The sequence below is a fragment of the Camelus dromedarius genome, chromosome 1 (genome assembly GCF_036321535.1).
Source record: "Camelus dromedarius isolate mCamDro1 chromosome 1, mCamDro1.pat, whole genome shotgun sequence".
Lineage (NCBI taxonomy): Eukaryota > Metazoa > Chordata > Mammalia > Artiodactyla > Camelidae > Camelus > Camelus dromedarius.
In genome coordinates this window covers 50,656,021-50,682,056 of record NC_087436.1, presented here as the reverse complement: position 1 = coordinate 50,682,056, position 26,036 = coordinate 50,656,021, and the positions used below count along the sequence as shown (strand labels likewise).

At 36.7% G+C, this 26,036-nt stretch overlaps 1 protein-coding gene across 4 annotated transcripts in view; it reads right to left on the bottom strand.

Annotated features, from left to right (window-relative positions):
• The window catches only part of SLC9B2 (solute carrier family 9 member B2), a 45,831-nt gene that overhangs the window by 17,436 nt on the left and 2,359 nt on the right, over positions 1–26,036 (bottom strand). Inside the window, exons 1-9 of one of the 4 annotated variants that reach the window (XM_064484515.1) lie at positions 20,674–20,736; positions 18,927–19,066; positions 18,097–18,277; positions 12,171–12,341; positions 9,792–9,934; positions 8,804–8,931; positions 7,418–7,593; positions 3,680–3,786; positions 1,790–1,939 (exon numbers count right to left, since the gene is read on the bottom strand). In XM_064484515.1, the coding sequence (XP_064340585.1) occupies positions 1,790–1,939; positions 3,680–3,786; positions 7,418–7,593; positions 8,804–8,931; positions 9,792–9,934; positions 12,171–12,341; positions 18,097–18,277; positions 18,927–19,016 (1,146 nt within the window). In that variant the 5' untranslated portion in view covers positions 19,017–19,066; positions 20,674–20,736. Of the gene's footprint in view, positions 1–1,789; positions 1,940–3,679; positions 3,787–7,417; positions 7,594–8,803; positions 8,932–9,791; positions 9,935–12,170; positions 12,342–18,085; positions 18,278–18,926; positions 20,367–20,673; positions 20,737–26,036 lie in introns of those variants that run through there. The other 3 variants (XM_064484508.1, XM_064484514.1, XM_031468508.2) reach the window with 3 other exon arrangements.

Genomic DNA, 26,036 nt, shown 5'->3' with positions numbered 1-26,036 from the left:
TAATTTTGTGACCTTGGACATGTTTTTTAAGTTCTCCTGATTTACAGTCTCTATAAAATGGAAATGATAATACTTTTTCAAAGTTTCCTTTGTGGAAATAAGTGAAGCCACGTAAAAACAAAGGTTTAATAAGAGCAAATAGTTATGAGAGATGAGGGACGATAAGAGTACCCGATTTATACGAGGAAGTTCATTTACTTTTTAGCCTTTTTCTTGTCAGAATGCTACATTATTTGAAATCAGGAAGTAGAATTGAATAATATACGTGACGCTGAAAAAAAGAGTAGACCTGAAACAAGCATTATAGTCAAGCCTCCTGACAGGGCAGCAAACCTAGGTGCCCATCTGGTGCCTAGAGCAGGGTTTCAAAAGGACTCTCTCTTTTCCCTCAAAGCCCAATCCATCTCAGCCCACTTTCCTCTGGCTTCAGTACCCTTTCCTACACAAGGCTCCCCTTGTGTAAGAAATGGGAGCCCCTACCCTGCCCCTACAAGGCAGCTCCTACCAATCCCTCCCTTTGCTAAAGCAAGACGGGTCACGATTATACTTGCTCTAAGTTGATAATCGCACTCTTAGAGAACAAGAGCCTCCTACCTGAATGCTGTTTACCCACAAGGAAATTCTGTCTCTATTGTATCTCTGCAGAGCGTCACATAATTAAATATGATTACATACTTAATCTCAAAATTTATAACCCTCACAATGTTTCTATATGACATTATATTAAGCTTAATTATTTTGAGCAGTGGTCTTCAGGTTTTCCAAAATGACATATCTGCATTTAGTTTAGGTCACATACACCTAATTTCTTCATTAAGCAGAACAGCATATGATCCTGTCAAGTTCTAATGTATCTTGAAATTAAAATAAATAAATGGCAACCAGCTAATTTCCATAATACATCCTAAGAAAATGGATAATCTTAATGATCTTGAAAATTGGTAAGAAAAATCAAACAATCTCATAAAAAATGGGCACAGGCTTTTGAACAAACTGGCTAGTAAACACATACAAAGATGATTAGCTTCATTCACAAAGAAACGCAGATCAGATCAGCAATGACGTACATTTTTCACACATAAGATTAGCAAAATACCTGAAGACTGAAAACACTCAGATCAGAAAAGCAAATCCTCTCCCATAGTGTTGGTGAGAATTAAAAAGGCAAACCGATATTAGCAAAAGTATCAATGCACACACATTGATCTACATCTTCAGTAGAGCAATCCTATTTCTAGAAAATGTATCTTACAAACTCAATGATACGCTATAATTAATTTTTTTCACAATTTAATATTTCTGAAATTAGGATGTTACATCATAATTTAATTGGCAGCATTCTTTTTCCTTCTTGGTGGCATGTAAAATAATAGTGCTTCTTCGACTTAACAGTATTTAGAGCTTATGAAATACAGTATATATAAGGGCATTTTATTGAAGCACTTTGTCTTAGCAGAAAATTAGAAACAATCTAATGTCTATTAGTAGGAGACTGATTAAACAGTATAGCAGAGCTATTCAATGCAATACTCTGCAGCCCTTTCAAAGAATAAGGAAGGCAGCATGGAAATAGGACCATGATATGTTTTAGGTGGAGACACCGAGTTGTAGGTTGGCATGTAAGGAGGAAAGGATGTGCGTGTGTGCACTTGGGCATACCCTTAATGCATAGACAATAGCTTTTATGATTAAATAACTTTTTTAATTTGACGTTAAGAAACTATCTGGAAAGAAAAAATTAACCTAATCAGAAAGTACTCATAAGCAGAAAAATTTTAAATGAATTCACCTTTTGGCTGGCCCATCCCTTGCCTGCAAGGAAAGCCATGACCAACGTGCACAGTCCTCCTGATCCAGGGAAACCAAAATACGTGCTGCTGAACACAGCCAGCACAGACAGCCCCAAGATAAGGAATGCTCTCTTCCACACCAGTTTGTCCTTGAGGAGAAAAGAGGTTGGTTAGCTCAATTATTTCATGCAAAAGATTTTTAATCAGTTGATTTTTCCATATTCAGGACTTAGTAGAAAATAAAAAATGTCTGTCTGTGCACATAAATGCATGACATACATTTACTTTCTTTTTCTTAATAAAAGTAGAGTTAGCACAAATGCACAAATGTCACTTTCTCTTCCAGAAACACCAGTCACTTTTCTCTGCTGTTATCAAAGCAGAAGTTCACAGGGCTAAATGAAACAGCAGAAAAATACACACGGGCTTTGGGGTCAGACCAGAGCTTAACTTCTAGCTTTTACACCACTGGCGTATGTAGTTGGACACATTATTAGTCTCTTCAAGCTTGCTTTCTTCCTTTCCAAAAGCACAGGGATTTTAAGAAGGCTAAAGATGTAATATCTCCATTATTTTTAGGCTCTTTGTTTATTCTTTAATGTGATGCTCTCCTGGTTTTTCTTTCTAAATCCTTGAAAACACCAAGAAGCTTTAAGAGGCTGTAGGCTGACAGTAGTTTTTTGCTGTCGCTGATTTTTAGTCTAAGAAATGTGCACCTCTCTCCCTTTACTTTTCCCTGTTCAGCCTTTTAAACTTCTTGATCCTTTTAGAAGGCAGGCAGGCCTTTAGAAGTATTTGGCTTGGAGGCATGCAAGCTCTGCCATTGGGTTACCCAAGTCCATTCCCAGCTTCATGGCTTTCCAGCTATGTGACCTTGTGTAAGTCACTTCTCCCTAAGCCTCAATTTCTTCATTGGTAAATGATCATATTAAGAGTACTCTCTTCATGTGCTATTGTGTGGATTGGACTGGATTAGCACTTCCCAACAGAATGAACATTCAGTGATGGCGGAAGTTTCTATATCTGCAATGGCCACGAGTAGCTAGTGGCTGCTATACTGAACCACTGTACTTACCACATCATCTAATACATAGTAAGAAACAAACTGTGAGCCATCATTTTTCTCTTTATTTTGTTGCTTAATTAGAAAATCCTATAATTTTCTTTCACATATTCATAAAATCTTTCACAGACAATTTCACTTGGAGTTTTTGGAGCACAATAAAAATTCAAAGCAACATACATTGTGATAATGTTCTACTTTAGTTAAGCTTCTAGTTGCATTCAAAATGCTCTGAAATCTCAAAATAATGCCAATTATTAAAGGGGAAAAAAGACTTTTATATATTTACCTATTCTAAGAGACTTAGAAGGGTAAAAGAAAACAAAACCTTTGCTTCTTATTAAGAAATCATTGTATACAATAAAGAACTTTGATATCTTTAGTGAGAAATACTGGACTACATTATAATGAAATGTTAAGGTCTATCTATTTGATAGTATTAGAATCTGGGGTATTTTGATTCTAAAAAAGGGGGCCCAATGAGCCATTTTATATCTTGATTTAGTTGAGTATTACAAATAATAATTAAAAATTAATAAATAAAAAGATGCATCATATTATTCAAGAATTGATGTTATTTGTTTTACAGTGAAATTTGAAGTATATAGAATATAAATTAGAGAAAAAAATTCCCAGGCTGCATTAAAATCTTATACATCCAGCTCCCTTTATAAATCTCATGGACAGCATCGATACTGCAATAAGCGGTTTTAAAATGGGGGGTTGTTTTCTAAATCACATCCTTCACATTAGCTTTCAGGGGAGTGTTCCAGAACGTTTTTCCAGTGACATTTTAGAGCACGACTTTCTCACAGATTTCTCTTACCTGGTCACCGCTTGGAAAATACCGAATAAAAAATCCGAGAAGCAATCCAGCCGCCATACCAATGATCACTTCCAAAACTCCCTTGAGGACATTAAAAACTGTGGAGCCTAAAAAATACATAAAAAGAAAAACTTCATACGGAATCCTAATTGCATAAATATACAGACTTTAATCATCAACAAAAAGCATCTAATTATATAGAAAAGTTCACAGATATTTCCTGCTCTCTACATTCTTAAATATATGTGACTTAAAATGTCAAGTAAAATGGGCCTACATTGAGAAAGGTACGCATATTACTGGAATAAATTTCAAACCAGGCACAAGCTATGATTTGTGCACTGTTTTCTATGTTTACTTTAGTATAAATTTACTTTATTATTTACTAAAATATAATATGAAAGATAAAATTCATGAATCAGATTTAATTTGTTCTACTGTATTATATGCTGGGTAAGTAGACAGATCTAGTGTTCAAATTGCCATATAAGAGCTTAATTTGTTAATAATAAATGTATGCTGATTTTAGTAGCTCTAATAGGTATAGAATAGAGTAACTTAAGAATTTGGTAATTAAAGTCAAGAATCTTATCTTACTACAATGAATGCAGGGGACTTACCCCTTCTCAAATGCTATTTCTAAGATTAAATCTTAAAATAAACTATTTTTGAAATTGCTCTTAGAAAAGTCTTTATTTGTTGCTTAGCTTTTTTGAAATATCATAATAGAGAGATAAGTAAACTGTATTTTTCCCCATAGCAAACAGAATTTAGGAAACGTTAATTAAAAAAATCTTTGTTAGCACATTGTGCAGAAAATTATATTAAAACTACTCAACATATAAAGCCCTTCCTCACACACAGTTCTGAGAAAATATGTACTAACTAGTTACGTGGTTTTTTTGTTATTGTAGTTTCGAGTACCAAATATGTCACCCCAAACTATGCCACTGTGGCATAAAGATTATTTTGATCTGAAGGCAATTGAGAAGAAACAGATACAAGATAAGTTCTCTGCCTTCTCCCTATTTGCTTTTACCTATTTTTTATTCATTATTTTTTTTTTTATTGAAGTATAGTCAGTTTACAATGTATTAATTTCTGGAGTACAGCACAGTGATTCAGTTATACACACACACACACACACACACATATATATGTATATATTCCTTTTCATATTCTTTTTCATTATAGGCTATTACAAGGTATTGAATATAGTTCCCTGTGCTCTACAGTAGGAACTTGTTGTTTCCTATTTGCTTTTTAAAGTAGGACATAAATTTATAAAGTTGGCCCTCTCCCCTCTCTATCAGGAAAGACAGAAGTTAACCACTGAGACAACCCGGAACCGTTATTGGCCCAGGGACAGCACTAGCGGAATCTATGTAACAAACCGCTGAAACCTCATTTAACAAGAGTTTGCTCATATATTTGCCTTTCCATAATTTGCTGTCTTGAAAAGCTCAAAGTCCTTTTCCTTTGCCTTGCACTTCTCTACAAAATTATTGTTCTTTGCTACAATGCTATATAAGCCCCAATTCTAACCACTCCTTCGAGTCACTCATCACTGAGTACTCCTGAGTGTAAGCGTCTCATACATGCTAATAAACTGTTTTTCTCTTGTTAATGTCTTTGGTCAGTTTGATTTACAGGGCCCCAGCCAATGAACCTAAGATGGGTAGACAGGAAACGGTTTTCCCTCTCCTCCAGTTTCAATCATTTCTCTTATTTAAAACAATAATTACCTCTGTAGTAATCTTACTTAGCTAGGACAGCTCTCTTTTAGGTACCGGTGTGACTGTTGAAAGCATCTAGATATGATAGTGGCCTATGTCTCCAGCTATTTCAGTAAATAATTTACAACAAATGTGTAGAAAAGAGCTAATTGGTTTCAGTCTCTGATATAGTAAGTTTGTTTGTTTGGTTTTTTTTTAAAAAGACTTTTTGGGCCCCACTTCTGAAAATTTTGACTGAATAAATCTGGCAGGGCCTGGGATCCACCTTTTAAAGAGGCTTCAGGTAGTTCCCATCCAAATGGCTTAAGGACCGCATTTAGTGGGGCAGGGCAGAAGGAAAACAGCATTACTGACCGAGAAGGTACTTCAAGCTATCCACGCCTGCACTCCAGCACACCCTCTTCCTTGCCTGCTCTCATCCCAGGTGATTATAATGCAAACCCTATGTTGCTGTAAAGCCATGGTTTCCATTCCCAGAGGTTCTGATTTAACCGGTCTAAGGTAGTGCCTACATGAGTATTTTAAAAAATTCCCCAGGTAATTCTAGGGTGCAGCTGAGGCTGAGAATATTTTAAAGGTATATACCAGGAAAACAGTAGGAACGTAGTTGGATAGGTAGAGCAGAATTAAAAATGACAAAAGCGTAGATTTGACTTAATAGGTAACGGGGATCCTCATTGGATCTCGAACAAGAAAGTAACATTTTAAAAGCCATATTTTGATAAGATTAATTCACCAGTGACACAGCAGGGGCTGGATATGAGGCAATTTTGGGGCGATGGGAAGAGGTGAAGTGCTAGGTAATCAGCAGAAATCATGCATAATCAAAAAATACCTTTAGCAGGGTGGAGAGACTAAAAATTCATGACTTTCTAAGATGTGTCCCCACTAAATAATCTGAAGCTAAATTTAAATTACATTACCTTTTGTCAATAATACGAAATTGCAAATCTTATCTCCCAATAGTGTATGTCCAACTTTTGCAGATTATAATAATTTAAACTACTGAAGAAGTAATGATCTTTTACCTATATGTGATTTAATCTGCATCCGTGGATGAAGATTAAAAAACGAACTTTAATTTATGTTGCACCAAAGGAGAGTAAAAGTGTTGAATAACCGTGGAAGAGAAGAAAAATGCCTTAACTTCTTTCAGTATTATTACTTAAAACATAATGTGCCCATATCAAACACTTCATAAGTATTAAAAAGTACTCATTAAAATCATAGCTGCTATTACCCTGTAGGGAAAATGGAGTCACTCAGGCTCCCTCGCCGGACATCAGGCGCCCAGTGACGCAGCTGTACTGTCCCACATGCGCAGTACCCGTGTGGTGCTATGTAAGCATGACTTGCACCACGCAGGCGCACTGGTTAGCTCCTATCGTAGTTGGCTAGATGCTGGCTTCGTCTGCCTTGATACGTAAGGCAGGCGGGGCTTTTCCCCACCTGGGGCCATTGAAGCCCCTGTACTCCTCCGCGAATAAAGGCACGTCAGAATACCTACGGCTCTGAGAGTGTTCTTCCATCTGCCAGAATCCGTGAACCTACCAGGCCCTGAGCGCCTGCAGTACATACACAAAAAACGTTGAAGATGAGAGAGCAGAAACTGTTCCTATTTTAGAAGAGCGCTGTTCCTGCCACTTGGCCTGCTCTCTGTCGCTGTCCTCATGGAAAACCTACTCAGGCCTCTGTGGAGTCTTCCAGATTAAACTTTCCCAGAGTCTCCATGCAGGAGCTGTTTTAGTCCTTTTTTAAACGTTGCCACTTTGAATCTCCCCTTTCTGCACTTAGCAGACCGTTTGGGCAGCCTATGCCTAGAGGGTAAAGAAAGACAGGAAGCTACCAGGCCCTCCGTAGGTATGGAACTAACTCTTGGGAGGTGCTTTCCCTATTTTAACTTGCCTAAATCAATTATCAAGCAAATATGCCATGCTTGTAACGTCATAAGCTATGTCTCTAGAGTGCAAGAGAACAGCATGTGGTGAACGGATCAGTTTACCTGTGGAAAACGCCATGCCCAGGCAGGTGTTGAAGCCAGTGATGGCCAGAATGTCATCGAAGCTGCCAGCAGCCATGAGTAAGGTCGGGACGCCCTTTTCAACGCCGTAGCCTCCTTCCTGCAAGAGGAGCATTGAAGGCACCACAACAGCTGGAGATACAGCACCTAAAACAAAACTAAGCAGGCAGTGCTTTGAGCAAATATGTCAGTCTCTTACTCGTTGTTACTATTACTGAAATTATAGTAACCTCTACTCTTCTAAAGGTTACACTTTAGACAACCAGTCTTTCAGATGGCATCAAGGCACCAAACCAGAAACGTAAACACATGCAGATTCCACAGAACAATTTTTCAAAGTGTGACCATGGACAACTTATACTGGAACTACTTAAGTTGCCTAAAAATATATACTTATGGGTGGCATAGAAGATCTAACGGGGTTATGCCCCAGGAATCTGCCTTTTTAAAAACAAAACAAAACAAAACATTCCTGGTATGAGGTTTGAAAAAAATGGCCACGGACTTTCTGGACTAGAACCCAGTGACAGTAGGCCTTTTATCAGGATCTGGTATGTAAAATAAGACAACAGATTAGAAGGAGAAGGCCATAATGAACTGACAGCGATACTCATAATGGCAGCAGTAACAGTAAAAAGCATTTTATAGTGCTGACTATGCTCCAAACACCGTTTTAAGCACTTTATATATGGTAACTAATTTAATTCTCACAACAACCCCATGAAAAAGCTACAATCATTATCTTCGTTTTGCAAATAAGTAAACTGAGGCACAGAGAGATTAAATAATTTGCCAGAGACCGCATAACACAAAGTCATAGAGCTGGGATTTGAATCCAAGCAGTACAGCCCCAGAGTCTTACCCATGGGAAAAACTTCTTACTTCCTGCCTACGTATTAGTATTAAATTCTTACCAAGTACTTTCACATTTATTTACTTCTCCTGGCTCTTAACCATTAGAAGTAAGAACTGATGGTAGAAGGAATAGACAGCAGAACCACCTAATCAAACAGCCTGGTGACAGAAGAAGGAGGAAAACAGTGCTGGGTGTTGATCACTATTGATGTGTTTCTTATCCTTTGTGCAGACTGAGGTGAGATCTGGCTTTTCTCTCACTGGCATGGAATCACGGATAGGTAAAAGATCATTAATTTTCCAGTAGTTTAAATTATTATAATCTGCAAAAGTTAGGCATATACTATATACATATACTATAATTTGAAGTTACAGTGTCTAGATCATGCTGGAATATCTATGTTGTATTTTCTGACATCCTTAAGAAAATGCTATTACAACTTTCTCTTGTATGGAATCAGAGAAACCCTAAAGGTCTATGCATATTTTTATACAACAAAGAAAAACCATTACCCCAGCAGAAATCCCCATTGCCACGGTAAACCCATGAGGAAGTGGGCAAGAACAGCAGATGTGCACGCCTCTACGAGACAAGGACCCATGGATAATCTTACACAGACACCTTTCAACTTCTTCAGGGCCTGAAATATACAGACAGACATACCACAATAATGCTCTAAAGACATGCAGAGATTATGACATTAAATGCTTTTGCTTCTGTATTCAGACCACATCTGGAGCACCATAAAATTTCCAGGAATGCTCCACTCAGAACATCCAGTGTCCTAAGTGTTTTAGAGATAGTTTATTTAGTCCTTGTAGTCATCCTGTGATTTGGGTAATATTATTACACCCATTGTGTAGATGTCCTTATCTAAAAAGGTACAAGTTAAAGTAATTTGTCTAAGATCATGGCATTGGTGAGCTGAGGAGCTAGGTTTGCACTCAGGCGGTCTGATTCCACAGTCTGTGCTCACAATTCCCACACTAGCTGACTTAACCCACTCAGTTTTAACTTTATAATTTGTGGCCCCCAAATGAGGCTTGGGTGAAAACCTCCATCCTCAAGAACATTCATTCCCACATTCAAAACATACATGAAAAAAAGCATTACAAAACCACATACTTAAGACTCATTCTACATACTAGGCAGTTTCCTGAGCCAGTATAGTTATCTCCAAACTCTTGCATAGGGCTGTGCACACCAAAAATATGATATCTTCTCTCTCACAACCAACATCTATAACTCCAGCCTACATTTCTGTCAGAGAAAGGGGGGACCTTTATTCTTGGTGCTGTCCCCAGATGGTACCTCCACCTTTCTCCAAGAAAGAGAATGGGAACATCTTCCAGGGATAGTCCTGCATGAAATACATTCTATTCTTTTCTTGTGAATGTCATGCAGTGTCCACTCCATTTCCTAAAGCTTAGTGATTCTAAATACCGGCAGGAGTGAAGGAACAAAATTCCTAGTCAATAATTAGAAATTTGTACTTCATACATTTGAATCAAGCCCAAGGCCAGCGCGAACCAATATGACAGACAGGGCTATGCTTCTCAGAGCAGAAGACCACTGGTGTTGGACCTGCACGTTATCACTGACGACAGGGATATTTCTGATGAGAAACCCGGCAAGCAGCATGCCTAGAATGGAGAAGTCAAACAACTCTTTAGTAAGTTTTCAAATACAGAAAATAGGTTTTGGCACTTTAGCTGTGAAAGAGACTACCCTACAATCTTAGGAACCATCTTTTGTTTCTTTGCTTAGTGCTTAGGTGGAATGAGGTTAAACTTTTAATTACAAAATTAAAAAACTGATAATAAATTAGAGGAGTTAAGAAAAGGTTTTAATATGCAAGAAAAAATGAGATTAGAATAATTAATAACTGAAGTCCAGCACAGCACTCTCAACTTAGATTGCATATTAGAATCACCTGGGAAGCTTTTAAAAGTTCTGATGCCCAGGGCATATGCCACAACAATTAATTCAGAATCTCTGAGCATCAGCTTTTAAAAAACTTCTTGAGGTGATTCCTATGTGCAGCCAGGTTTGAAAACTTACGATCTTGCTATGGAAAGTGTGGACTTTGAGCTTAGGAGAAATGCAGAAACTCAGGCCCCACCCCCAGATCTAGTCAATTAGAGTCAGCTAAATTTTAACAAGGTCCCAAGGTCATTCTTCTGCACAATAAAGCTTGAGAAGCACTGATTTAGATACAGAGGCCAGCAAGTGTTTTCTGTCAAAGGCCAGAGACATTTTAGGCTTTGTGGGCCACAGGGTCTCTTTTAGAACTTTTCAACTCTGCCACCGTAGTGCCAAAGCGGCCACTCACAATATGTGGATCAGTGAGCCCGGGTACGTTCTAATAGTACCTTATGTACAAAAAGAGGTAGTTTGCCAACCATTTATCACAGCTCACAGGCATATTTTGCAACAACTCATTCTAACAATAATCCAATTAATACTTTAGAGAACAAAAAGCGCTCATGATAAATAATATGAATTAAGCGAAATGACTTTAGTTTTACCTAAAATTGAAAAATATATTAAGAAATAGTACACAGTAAAATGTAAATAACTCGACTTCTTTTTATATTTAGCTTCAACTATTGACCATAAATTCAAAAGCAAATAGTTTTGGTTTATGTTAATCAATACTGACAGTCCTCATTAATACAAAATAACAAAAAAATTTAACTCAGGAAATGTGTGCAAATATACATGCATGTGTAAAAGGGAAGTGATTTTAAAATAAAACTTAATGATTTATACATCTGTTAGAAATGGATACATGCCTTTTGTGGTATAAGGAAAGTGGTAAATCAAAATTTTGTAATATGGAATTCTTTGAAGAAATATTAAAGACACAATGCCCAGTTTTAAGACTAATTTTCATGTGTATCATGTTTGAACAGTTCTCATAGCCTCTGGAAGAAGATTTTTGGCTAAATTTTAAAAAATAAGAATGATAAAACAATAATACCAGGTGTCCTGGTAAATGCTTAACAAGTGGCTCTCCAAAAAAAGTGTGTGTGTATCTATATTTATATATTTATTATAAATTTTACAGATCTAAAGAATGTTTAGAATACAGTTCACAGATGTACAACAATCATCACTATAAATTCTATATAGCCAGTTGATTCTCACAGAATGCTTTCATTGTTTTTCATTGCTCAACTCCTGTATCCATAACCCACTGTGGTTGAAGTTCAAACACGAATTGACAAAATTAGACCTTAAATGACTGCTTGACTACTATCTGGTTTAGCAAAGAAGTCACTCACATCACTGATGAGCAAGTATAGTGTCACCATGAATGTTGGGTGATATTTTTATGTTAAGGAATAAGATAAAATGAAACAACAAAAATGCTCATTGGAACTTAACTCGTTTGTCAGTGATGTGAATGACTAACAATATATCAAGCCTGATGTACAGCACTTGCTGATCTCTGCCTTAGAGATACTTCCACTGTGGCTGACGTTGAGCTACCTATGTGGTGTCACTGAATGCGGACTTAGGAAGAGAGCGCCAGAGGCACACCGTTATATGTTATATCCATAATAGAAGTAGCACAGATAAGGGGAAAATTTAGTAAAATAATTAGGAAGTAATCAGTTTCGAATATTCACTGCTCTTGTTTTTAATGCAAGCTTAAAAATTTTAAGAATATATAATTTAATTTAAAAAAATCACTTTAACAACACTGAACTTAAAATTTAACACTGGCTCACTGAATTTAAAATTCAACAACTGGCTTTGGCTCTAGTACAGCAAATATAGAAATAGTTTATATTTATTTCTGAAAGCTTTCCAAACTATTGTTTTAAAAATATGATTTACCTCTAAAGAAAACAAGAAGTGTTTAGCACTTACCCAGAAGAGGAGGCAGAGGAGGTAACGTAGGTAACTTAATGAGCCCAAAAAGTTTACCTCCAAAGATGGAACAATAGAATAGGATTATAATTCCAAATAGGTTTCCTCCAGGAAGACATTCACTGCCGGTAATTGACCAAACAACAGCCCATAGAAGAACGACCATGGTAACTGAAATAAACCAGGAAAACTAGTTTCTACCAACAAGTTGTCATACTCTGGTTGTAATATAATCGAAACATTAAAAAAATAAATATTGAATACATATACAAATATTTATAACCCTGTGTAAGTTTTAAAGAACATGTAATATGAACTGGGTAATCACCAACCATCTTAAGAAATAAGATATTACCAGTGAATTCACCTACATGCCTCTCATAACCCCAATGCCCATCTCCTTTCACACTGCTAGAAGGAACTACTATCTTGAATATATTTTTTAACCATTCCCTTATTTTTCCTTGTAATTCTACCATAAATATTCACTAGTTAATAAAAAGAGAAACAGTGGCTATCTTTATCCTTTTCACAGGAACACAAGAATATCTGAACAATTACATGCCAGTATTTTAGTTCTCCCTGGAATTAAACATTACTGCTCAGTGGTAGAATGTGTGCTTAGCATGCACGAGATCCTGGGTTCAATCCCCAGTGCCTCTGTTAAAATAAATAAATAAATAACATAATTACCCCCCCCGATTATTGTTTAATTTATTGTTTAATTATTGTTTCTTGTCTATAGTCAATGTTTGTTGAGAATAACCCATATACTTACCTTTTTTTCTTTTTTTTTTTTCCTGATCATCATTCGTGATGGCATCTCAAACCTTTCTTTCCTCTGGGCAATTATTCTGTTACCTGAAGTATCTCCTTTAGGAGAGGTATTTCTGTTATTTTAAAATTTTTTGTGTTTTCTTTTTTCTAACTGAAGTTACTATGTCTCAGTTACAATGTGTCAATTTTTTGGTGTATAGCACAATGTTTCAGTCATACATATACATACATAGCAAATATTAAATACTATATATAAGATAGATAAAAAACATGTTTCTTCTGTATAGCACAGGGAACTATATTCAATATCTTGTAGTAACCTATAACGAAAAAGAATATGAAAACAAATATATGTGTATATATGTATGACTGAGGCATTTCTGTTAGAATGTAAAGTATGTTTCCCTGTTTGAACACCTTGTGTTTCACAAAATTGTATATTGAAAATACAACAGCTCATGGGAAAAACAGTTGAGCAGACCACTCATGATTCAAAATTTGCGACCAAAGCACTAATAAAAACAACAATCCTAATAAAAGTACCATAGCTGTCAAGTCTCCACTAATATTTGTATCTCCCACAGTCAGCCACTTCTTTGCAGACCTGAACTCTGGAACCACACTTCCTATTTCAAAATGTAGAATATTGAAATCATTTGCTTTAAATGGAGAGCAGTTCCATCAAAATCTGATCCAGAAGGTAGCTTCTCCATCAGTCAAATGGTTGTTGTTGTTATTGTTCGTTTGTTTTTTAACAGAGGGAAAAGTGTTGGCAGCTTCTTCACCCACGTGGTTTCATTAGAGGAAAGCTTAATGTTGTGGAAAGTTCAAGTCTTTGAAGTCCCTAAGAGAGCAACTAGCTGCCTGAAATGAAAGCACTTCCAAGGCTGCTCAGCTTTTTTTAAAAACTTTTTTTTATTGAAGTGTAGTTTATTTACAACGTTAGTTTCAGGTGTAGGGTGTTCAGCTTTATCTTTAAAGTTAGTAAGGCTTTATCTTCCATTGTAAGTAAGTACATATATCTGATCTTTTTCTGTGTGTGTGGTTTTTCAATTCACTTTGTACTTATCTGCTATTGTTTGATGACGTTAAGTACTAATGTGCCAGAAAAAATTATGTACAAAAGTGCAAATTCCATATTGCACCAACAGAGTTCCCTATTTACCACTGCATGTAAACTAACTGATTAGGAAACACTCTGGCAGAGCATGCTCTCCTTCTCATGAGGACCTGTTGGTAGAAAATTCTTAATTTTATTTACCTGGAACTATCTTCTCATTCTTAAAAGACAGCTTTTCTTGGTATACAATTCTAACTTGAGAGTTACTTTCAGTTCCTTGAAAATATGACTCCTTGGTTTTCTGTCTTTCATTAGTTTTTAAGTCTAATTTCAGCTCTTTTAGGGAATTCTTTTTCTTTGGTCTTCTGCAATTTCAGTATTTGTTTAGGTATGGCTTCCTTTTGGTTTGCTTAGGATTTATATTTTTTTAATCAATTCTGGAAAATTCTGTACATCTTTAAATATTTTGTCTTCCTCATTCTTCCTGGTATCTTTTTCTGCAACTATGACTAAAAAGTCACATTCTCTTCTCCACGCTGCTAACTATACTTTCATATTTTCCATCTTTGTCTTTGTGCACTGCATGGTAGATAATCTCTTTGGGTCTATTTGCTAGTTCACCCATTTTCCTTTCACTTACTCTGCTGTCTATCCACTGAGTTTTAATTTTTAATTATTGTACTTTTTCATTTTTAGAATTTGGCTATTAAAATATGCTCATTTTTGTAAATAGTTATTTGTTTTGTACTCTTATTTGCTATTTCCTCTTTAACTTCTTTACAAATATTGAAAATATTCTATTTTCTGATAATGAAAAATTTTGAAATCTGTTTCCTTGTGTGTTTGTTTGTGATTTTTGTTTTTTGTTTGCTTGTGACAGTGAGCTCTTCCTTTGAACTTTACTTTTGGGAATTGTTGGAACCTTAAGTTAAATGTGAGTTTTCCTAGACAGGATCTGAATTTATTTCTACCATGTACTTAGATGCTGACAATCTGAAACCACTTTTAGATGTATGTTCAGCTTGAGTTTTTTTCTGTGAACTTGGAGCACGAATCAGTGTGAAGTACATTTTTAGTGGAGACTCACTCCTCCCCCAGCCAGCACCACAGTTTAGACAGGTTAGTTCTGGCCCCTCTTCAGGGCAGGTTTACCTCAAATCCACAATCATGATGGGCTCCAACTCTGTGTGGGTGAGGGAAGATGGCTTCTCCTATGATGCTTCTCCCAACCTGGGCAGGCTCTAACATGGCCTCCTATACCCTCATGGTTCTCATAAATCTCAGGTTCACTGGTGTTTTGCAGAAGCCTCTGGAGTGAAAGCCAGCTTGAGTGTTTACTTTTCTCTCCTACTTGTACTCTGGTGTCTGATGACTGTTTTCTTGACAGATAAAAGGTATATTTAAAGACTTAAAATATTGCTTTCAGATGTTTTCATTGGCATAAGAGAGATCGTTCATTTAGTCTCATCTACCATATTGCTGCAGATCAAGCCCACTGTCCCACTTTTAAAACCCTCCAGATTTTCCAGGCTTATGATGTTATTACAATGAAATAACTAAGGAGCCTTTAGTATTTTCCAGTTGGCTATTGGGGCTGAAATCTCTAACAGTTTTGGAAGTATAATGGGAAAGCAGGAATTGCCAGCTACTAAATTATATTTTATCACAGCATAAACCCAATTTTATACTAATTTCAGAAAGGCAGAATTAAGAATTTTCCACTTCAATACTACCTTTTTAAAAAACTGAAGTATAGTTGATTTACAATATTGTATTAGTTTCAGGTGTACAGCAAAGTGATTCTATCATACATATATATGTATGTATCTATATTCTTTTTTTGGATTCTTTTCCATTATAGTTTATTACAAGATATTGAATATAGTTCCCTGTGCCATACAGTAGGACTTCGTTGTTTATCTATAGTGATGTGTATCTATTTATCCCCTATTCCCAATTTATCCCTCACCTGTCCCTCCCCTTTGGTAACCATAAGTTTGTTGCTTATGTCTGTAAATGTGTTTCTGTTTTATAAATAAGTTCATTTGTACTATTTTTTAGATTCCACATATAAGTGATATCATATAATACTTGTTTTTCTCTGATTTACTTCATTTAGTATGATAATCTCTAGGTCCATTCCTATTGCTGCAAATGGCATTATTTCATTCTTTTCCATGGCCGAGTAATATTCCATTGTATATATACATATACCACGTCTTCTTTATGCATTCATCTGTTGATGGACACTTAGGTTGCTTCCATGTCTTGGATATTATAAATAACGCTGCTATGAATATTTGGGTGCATATATCTTTACAAATTAGAGCTTTTTTTTCCTGCACATATGCCCAGGGGTGGGGTTGCTGAATCATATTGTAAACTTTTATTCTTTTGAGAAACCTCCATACTGTTTTCTATAGTGGCTATACCAATTAATATGAATTTTTAAAAAATCTCTAACTTTTTTTCCTTTCTCATACTCAAAATGCAGTTCTAAATACATAGTAAAAATACATTTATAAGGTTTCTTTAAATCATGCTTAATTTAGTTGACAATTTACTTATCATCTATGATTTTAGAAAGTAATATTTTCACATGTAAGATTTACTTCTTAAGAAGAATACTCTGTATACTGACTGAGTGCAGGAAAGAGTATAGGGGAAAAAAGCAGTCTTGTAAGCCTCAGGAGGAGAAGCACAAGAAAACAAGTGAGAGGTGTTTATGTATCATGAGTCCCAATTTCTCAGGCAGCTTTATAGACAATAATTACAGAATTTTAAAAAATTAGTCTCCAAATCATGTCATTCACCTACACACTTTCCTTAATGCAATCCACATCTGTTGCACTGTAAATGTTTTAAGCAGAAGTGTGCCATAATTTGAATGGTGAAAGTTTAAAAAAATAATAAAAAGAAAAGAAAAGGTATTAAATGATCTGTTGCCCTCTCAACTACTGTATATTTGGAACCTGGTTTTCTCTACATGTTTTAAATAAAGTTTGAGATTTTTTTCTCATGCTAGTTTAGAAACTTACCTAATTTCACTAAAAACATATCTATATCCCGAAGTATAACATATTATACTTGGCTTCCATTGTCCCAGTTGAGAATGGTAAAAATGTTTTTCAGAGCTCACAAATGAAGCATAGATATAAAGACGTGAGGCTCATTTTTCAGTAAACACAACTTCTAGATCAAACATGTTACATTCTTAAACATATTTACTTGGGGAAGCCATGTATTTACTCTAATGATTCTGACGTTCCTCAACACAATTTTTGAAACTGTCTTTAAATTTGCCTTTACAGACAAGTATCAACCCTCTTCTCCTTTTTCTTGCTATATTACACATCCTCCAATACACATACAATATACGTGCGGACACACACACACACTTCCTTTTTGAACAAAAACAGCATTAGGATTCTGAATATCCATTTATTCAACACATTGCATTGACATTAGAATAATGTTGGGCTGCCTCCAAAAACCAAATCCATTCATAAAAGACAAATATATCCCAACCGTAACAACGTTCAAAATAGTGCTGAGATAAAGTCCCTTTTCCTACCCTTCAAATTTTAAGTAACAGCAGCTCTAGTGCAGTAAGTTCAATTGGAAACCAGGATACTTGCTTATAAAATGATGGATTCATTTGGAACTATAAATTGAGCTGTGTTTGCTCAAACATTAGTGGCATTCCTTGACAGTAATAACCAACATTTCTGTAGTGCTTCTCCATTTACAAGTGATTTCTCTGTCATTTTTCTCACTGGAGCCCTAGTATAATCCTGTGAAATTACTCAGATACAGAAAAGGAAAATGCTCTTCATCTCTCTCTGCCCTTTCCTCCCTTCTGCTAGCTGGAATGGTGGTGACAACAGCGCTCTTGGAAGCCCTGTCAACCTGGGACCCTGAATGACTATGGAGCAAAGCCACCAACCGTTATGAATCGTCATCTTGTAGTTTTTATGTGAGAGAGAAATAAACTTCTTTTTGTCCTTTAAATCATATTATTTTGGAATCGCTCATAACAACTTTATCTTTTACCCTCTTGTTCTGAATTCATCCTTACCATTGACATACCGTTTGTTATTACTCTATCCAGTAGACCATGTGGAGGGCAAGCAAATATTTGCCTTAGTCTTGGCAAATTATTTGGCTCAGTTGGTGTTCCTTGTAGCATTGATTCATTGCTACTCAGTAGGTTACTTCCTCTTGTTGATTCATTTCCATCTATACTTCTGGGGTTCTTAACCGTTTCCTCCTGTGTTTAAAACAATTAAAGATCTTTAAAAACTATATATTTGCTGTTCATTTTTATAGTTACCGAACCATCACATCACAAATTAAATTTCTGTTACGAGAATGAAGGCTAACGCTTTACCGGGGGAACACACAGCTTATGATTAGCTGTCCAATGCTCGGAACAAGAACTACGTGAGGAGTATTTACCACTGAGTCACTGTTTGTAGCATTATAAATGCCTGAGTCACATAAAATATCACTATGGTTTTCAATACTGGGTTTAAAATTAGCCTATTTATGATCCAAGGCAATAGTTAATAAATATACCAAAGTGGTTTAGAAAAAGATAATTACCTGTGGTGAAAACGAATTCACATTCATTCATCTACTTGAATTTAAGCAATAAAGAGATAGAGGGAAGGAACCAGAATCATTCTAGGGGTTAGGATGGAAACACAAAGCATGTCAGAGGCTCTCCACGTAGGGCCAGATGCTACGGACTCTCTGGGAAAACCGGTCATCACCCCTACTATATGACTTTGGGGACTAAGAATGGGGAGAACTGTTTGAGTGACAGAGAATGAAGGGAACACAATTCTATCATAGATTTGGAAATACACAGTCCCCTCGGTAAGGAAATTGTTGGGATGGTCTACATTTGATCATACCTGTGTTTCTTGATACATGGAGGCTGTGTGATTCACCCCTGTGGATGGTTCTGAATCTTCATGTTCAATTATTTTATCTTCATTCCCCATGATTTATAATTAAGAATAAGATGACAGAGGGAAGAGCCACACGATCTGTTCTGAAGGAGAAACAGTGTAAACATAGAACAGCAATTTGAGATTTAAATGAATGAACGATGCAGCAATTTGAGCAATTTAAGTGAATGAATTGTACTTATTTTTTCCCTTAAAACTGACTGCCTAGAAATATTTTACATTACACTATTCTTAACTTTCAATTGCTAATCTTTTCTTTGATCACAATATATTATCCTAATTCTTACCTATCTTTTTACTTTTCTTGAAAAAGCCCTTGCTGACCACCATACTTTTCTATGATTTCTTTCCCAGTTTTTGAGTTCTACTTCAAATATTCCCAGCAATAATCCTGTTAAATTGTCCTCTCTAATGGCCCAACTTGAAGCAGGAAAGCTCCAGGTAATTTTCCAATGTTGATATGAGGAAATGAGTCAGCAAATAGGAATCTATGGATGCTGTCATTTTCAGAGAAACTAGAGACACTAATTCCTGCCTAGTTCTTATCTGGAAATTAAAGTTAAAAAAAAAATACAACACTGACTGAGTAGCCACACCGTGGACTTGGACACTGTGCTAAGTGCTTTGGCAGTCTCTTGGAAGTCATTGTGGGTAATTCAAAGATTACCAAAACACATCCTTTGTTCTCCACAGACTTACAGTATACCAGGAAAAGTAAACTTGTAGGAAGTTAACTAAAAAACCTGTAGGGCAGATGTATAGGTTGGCTTCATAAACACCCACGTCAATCTCCTCTCCCTTGGCTTCCCATGCTATAGGCCGAAAAGCCCAATATTCCAGTTCCGAGCTGGTTCTGCAGCTAGAGGGGGCCACGGGCCACAGTCTATGTCATGAGATATAAGTGGGAGCCCTGGGTGGGTGGAGGTGGTTCATTCCTAAACAATAAGGCAGGGCCTTTCAAGGGTCATACCATTTACTCTTTGCCCTCTAACATTTCCTCTTCCTTCCGAGAACATAGATATACTACTTGGAGGGCCGACGGCCATCTTTCAACCATGAGAAGAAAAAGCCCTACACCAAGGACAGCAGACAAGTGAGATAGGAGGGGCTGGTTCCCTGACGACATGAGTTGCTGCGTCATTCCTGGACTGCCAAGCTTTGAAGTAATTGAAAACTATTGGTCAAGTTTTCTTTTTACTAATAACCAAACTTATTCCTAACGCAACAAGTATGATGACTATTATAATAGAGGCACAAACTACAAACTTTGTTAGAACCAAAGAGAAAACTACACGAGAGAAGGGGAAATCTAATTCAACACATATCTGAGTACCTAATACATGCCAGGCACCATGCTAGACCATAAGGACAAGATCTTTAATTGGATACGACCCCAGGACCCCTGCCTCAAGGAATAAATTTCTGTTTAACAAAATGCCAAGAAATTTGCACTTAAAATTTCAAAGAAAATTATATTCTTTCCACCATTACCACCATCACCACCACCAGTTTTCTTCCTTGCAAAACACAATGTTGGCCAGAGTCGTGTCTCAAAAATCCACAAATGACAAATGCTGGAGAGGCTGTGGAGAAAGGGGAACCCTCCTACACTGCTGGTGGGAATGCAGTTTGGTGCAGCCACTATGGAAAACAGTGTGGAGATTCCTCAAAAGACTAGGAATAGACTTACCATATGACCCAGGAATCCCACTCCTGGGCTTGTATCCAGAAGGAAATCTACTTCAGGATGACACCTGCACCCCAATGTTCATAGCAGCACTATTTACAATAGCCAAAACATGGAAACAGCCTAAATGTCCATCAACAGGTGACTGGATAAAGAAGATGTGGTATATTTATACAATGGAATACTACTCAGCCATAAAAACTGACAACATAATGCCATTTGCAGCAACATGGATGCTCCTGGAGAATGTCATTCTAAGTGAAGTAAGCCAGAAAGAGAAAGAAAAATACCATATGAGATCGCTCATATGTGGAATCTAAAAAACAAAAACAAAAACAAAAACAAAGCATAAATACAGGACAGAAATAGACTCACAGACAGAGAATACAGACTTGTGGTTACCGGGGGGTGGAGGGTGGGAAAGGATAGCCTGGGATTTCAAAATTGTAGAATAGATAAACAAGATTACACTGTATAGCACAGGGAAATATACACAAAATGTTATGATAACTCACAGAGAAAAAAATGTGACAATGAGTGTGTATATGTCCATGAATGACTGAAAAATTGTGCTGAACACTGGAATTTGACACATTGTAAAATGATTTTAAATCAATAAAAAATGTTAAAAAAAAGCCTTCAGTTTGATTTTTATTATTATTATATATAACAAACACATGTATGTAAAATGATATATATGTGTTTATATGTACATAGTTTAAAAATTTTTAATGCTTCAATATTTAGACTCATAATGAGAAAGAATGGCATTTTGAAAGGAAAATGTTGGTTCAGAGAACCCTTGTCTTAAAGGCATAGAGGCATGAAAAGCCAGTGAGGGGTAAGGGAAAACTCTGTTGAGCATGCAGTGGGAGGCTGGGAGTCATGGAGATGAGACTGGAGAGTTAGGACATCGTATGCCAAACCACGATCCTCTGTAGAAAACGACCCTCTAATACATTAAGTGATGCAGTCTGCTGGCTCTGGAGTTGGACAAACCGGGGTCTGAAGTCCAGCTCCATCATATACCAAATTTCTTAGCCTCTTTGTATCTAATTCTCTATTGATAAAATGGAGACAAGAGTACATGTACATGGTAAGCATGTTCCAGCCATGTCCATGGTAAGCATTCAACCGTGCTGGTTATTAGTCACTCATACTCCTTCTCTCTAGTTATCATAAATCTCTAAGATTCTTTTTGCATTTCCTATTAAACAGGACAAGGTCTCCTCAATATCGAAGAATTTCAGATCAGAAGTCCAGAGCTGTGGACTTCAAAGGAACAGTCTCCTTAGTCTTTCTTCCAAACTTGAGAGAAAACAGCAGATCAAGAATAACAGAGCAAGAATGTGAACAGTTCTGTATATGTGAATATGTATGTAAATAAACAGAAAAAATCTGTTAACAGTAGCTGCCTTAGGGGAGGGAAATGGAATTGCAGTTGTTGAAATTTCATTTTTATTCTCTTTCTCTATTGTCTTTTTACAGTAAGAAGATTTAAAAATGCAATTTGAAATACATGAAAAAAGAATGTATATAGTTCTTAAAGCTTTAGAGCAAAGAAAATGATACAGCTTTCCTTGGTAATAATATTTTTCATAGACTAAATCTGGTAATTTGATTTTTGGTAACTTAATCCCACTTGTCACAATTTAAGGTTTTTTTTTGTTTTTGCGGTTTTCAAAGAAGATGGGGAACTGCCTAGAATCTTCTACAGCAGTTTTCAAATATTTTTGAAGCCAGAAATCTTTCATCAAATGAAACTTTATCCTGAAATCCAACAAATGGGACAGATGAAGGTGGAGCCGCAGGAGCTCTGTCTACTCACCGCTGTTCCTCCTGGCAAGCGAAGCACACTTTGAAAACCACTTCTGCAAATATGCTTTCATATACAGAAAGAGGTTTGTTAAACAGCCTTCTCTTTTTCATGTTACCTTACTAATCTACATGGTTAAAAGTGCTTTCTGTAATAATCCAGAGGAAATAAAAGAACTATCAACTTGCAAATGTCCATAGGCTCTTGGTCAAGTAAAATACACTTATTACTATCAACTGAAACTGAATTACTGCTAAAAGATCGTTACATGGATAAAGACTGGTTGTTCTTGTCATTTTCTGTCTGTGGTGTGGACCAGCCAACATTTAATGGGGTGATCGTATTGAGAATTTATATATACTTTTGGAGTACTGTATATGCTGTATTCATGCATTTGAAAAAGTATCTCCATGATTGTTCATTAAGTACTCTATAATGATTATAATAAAAATCTCTTACCTTTGGCGTTAACCATTTATGTGTTAAAAGTGTAGAGTCTTCACCTCATATAGTATTTCTACGTAGAACATATTGAAACTTTTCAATTTCTGGTTTCTGCCATTCAACTCTGATCTAATGCTCATTTCCCAAAAGGAACGCTAGCTGTTAGTGAGGAATTCAGATCAAGCGAAGAGTAGGGCTTACAATTTCCTTGGCAATGATCTACTGAAATGATTAAGAATGTTTTCTTGAATGAGAACTACCTTATCTGAAAGTATGAAGTGTGCAAACCATGTGAGACCAAGTTATCACAGGAAAACAATCACTATTCTATTTGGTTAAGTGATATAGTGATTTGACTGAATCAAGTTTACATGAAGTAAAACGCTATGTAATGAGATATGAATAAAAGGAAATTATCTCTAGGTTAGAAGGGATCCAATACTTGCTCCTCTTTTTTTTTTTTTTTAAATCTCTCTCCTTTCAAGGGCAAATGTATGTAATTGGAAGTTTAAAATATTACTTCTAGGCTTGCTAGCATCAGAATCTCCAGAGATTGAATCTCCCCACGTGTGGCAATACGACTTATTACCTACCTGAGAGCCATTGCTCAGGTATGCCGGTGGGTCCCTTCCCCACCCCAGGAATAAATCACAACTAGTGTAAATCAATTACTGGAACATCATTCCTCATTGCCAGCTGTTGGTTTAGGGCTGAGCACGATTCATTTCTTGCCAATGAAATTTGTGGGCAAGGCTATAGGGGACCACTGGGCAAGATTTTCCTTCCTAACATAAAGAAACAGAATCCTCCCCTCTTTTTGTCTTTAAATTGTGTGTGTATGTGTGTGTGTGAGGTGGTGGTGGGGGGGTGGATGAAGCTGTGGATAGGGACTGTGTTTCTTGGAATTCCAGCAACCATCACCTACCCATGAAGAAAAAGTCAAGAATCCTTCACAGAAAGCAACTTAGACCCTGATATCAATGGGCTACTGAACAAATCCTGGATCCACTTACCTTCAGATATCTTGTTGTATAAGAAGAATAAATTTGTATTGTTGAAGGTAGTCTTGGCTGAATATTCTGATGCTTACAGCCAAAAGCATCCTAACCAATGCAACAGGTGACTCTGATGCAGGGCCAGCACTGAGAAGCTCTGATGAGGAGCAGTGATAAGGAACCTTTGGCTCATACGTGTCTCCCTAGCTTCCGGACACGGTGCCAAATCTTCATAGAGGATGAATGATTAGAACACTGCCTTTGTACTGATATTTCTCAAAAATGTCCAGAAAGTAACATTTCAGTAGCTAAAAATCAGTGCCAATGTTCTTGGTGCCTTTCTCTTAGTCACTAGAGATTACATAGATTGTAAAGTTAAATATTTTTTTCTGCCCTATCCCTGAAGTTCGGTTTACTATTGAATATTGTATTTTAAAAAGTTGGGCTTACAAGCATTTGATTTGCTTTCTAAATTTCTACTCATGAAACAAAACAGTAAGAACAACAAAACACTGCTACCATCACTGCCTGGGGTTCCATATTTTACTTTCTCTACTTGATAAACGTTCTACTAGTCATTCAAGATCTAACTCAAATGTCACCTTCTCAATTTGTATTTCTTAATTCCATGTAGACTAACTGTCCCTCTTTTTTTTTCTGAGGACTCATTCATTCATTCAACAAACATCTATTAAGCTCTTACCATGTCCCAGCCCTTGTGTTAGGGATTTAAATGTGAGCAGCCTGACATAGCTCTTATATGCAAAGGTTGCAACCTAGTCAGAGAATGACAGGTCATTCTTTAGGTAACCATCATGAAGTGTGGTAAGTTTCAGTTTCAGGCACAGACATAGAAACCCCATCATTTCACAATCAGTGAAGCTCATCAGACTTTTACTGGGTTTCTATGGCGTGTAAAGCACAAGAGACAGAAAGATGACTGAGATGCAGCCTCTGTTCTTTAAGAAAGGGACAGAGATTGATAAGCGTTTACCACTTTCCAGTTTCCTCTGCTGCCTGAGCACACAGAGAGTTAACATTTCGCAGCCTCCCTCGCAGGTCAGTGTGGCACAACACCAAGTCAGACAAGTGGGATGTGGGCATAAATGATACATGCTACTTGCATTGCCATAAGAAACTTCCCATGTAATCCTCCACATACTCTCTCTTTTCTGTCCATTGCCTGGAAACTAAGGACTCCAAGGTCTTAGGGGATGCAAAGCCATAATATAAAAAGAGTTAGGGTTCCTGAATCCCTAGTAGAAGGGCACCAGCTAAACACCTGATTGGACTCTACATGAATGAGAAATAAGCATCTACTGTGTTAAGTTACTGAGGCTTTGGAGATGGTCTTTTACAGCAGCTACCGCTAGCTTAAGGTAATTTAATTATGATATGAGAAATGCAGGCACAACGTTAAACAGGGGAGAGGAGGTACTGCCCTACTTGGCTGATACTTGAATCAAGTCTTGAAAGATGACTTAGTTTTGTAGGGAAAATAAAGATCACTGCAGGCAGAGGAAACACATGATTAAAGGATGAGGGATGGGAAGGAAAGTGCATGTAGGGAATTTTATGCACATCCATGTCAATTTGAGCTTAAAGCACAAGATGTGGAGTGGACAGAGGAAAATGGAGATGAAAACCCTGAGTGTAAATTCTTGGGTCACTGCCTCCTAATTGGGTCATTTGGGGTAAGTTACTTAGCCAGTCATGATGATTTTCTTCAACTGTAAAATGGTGGCAATGCCTATATCACAGAAAACCTTAAAACAGTACTAAGTACATCATGGAGTCCCAATTAAGTCCCCCCAATGCTCTATCTTCCTTTTACAGATTTTCCTTGAGGAAGAAGCATGCATGGACTGTACTGAAGCACACAGACAGGGACACTGGTAAACTCAAAACTCAGTCCTCCTATGAACCACAGAAACATAAATAAGAGATTTCTAAAAATAAAGAGCACTTTTATTATATTGACGAGATACACTTAATAGCTTTATAAGGAAGTTTAAAACTCTTAGAACTTATCATAATTGCACTCTCCTTAACATACATGACGCACGACTACAAAATGCTGGAATACTCCCTAATCACACAGGTGCAGAGAC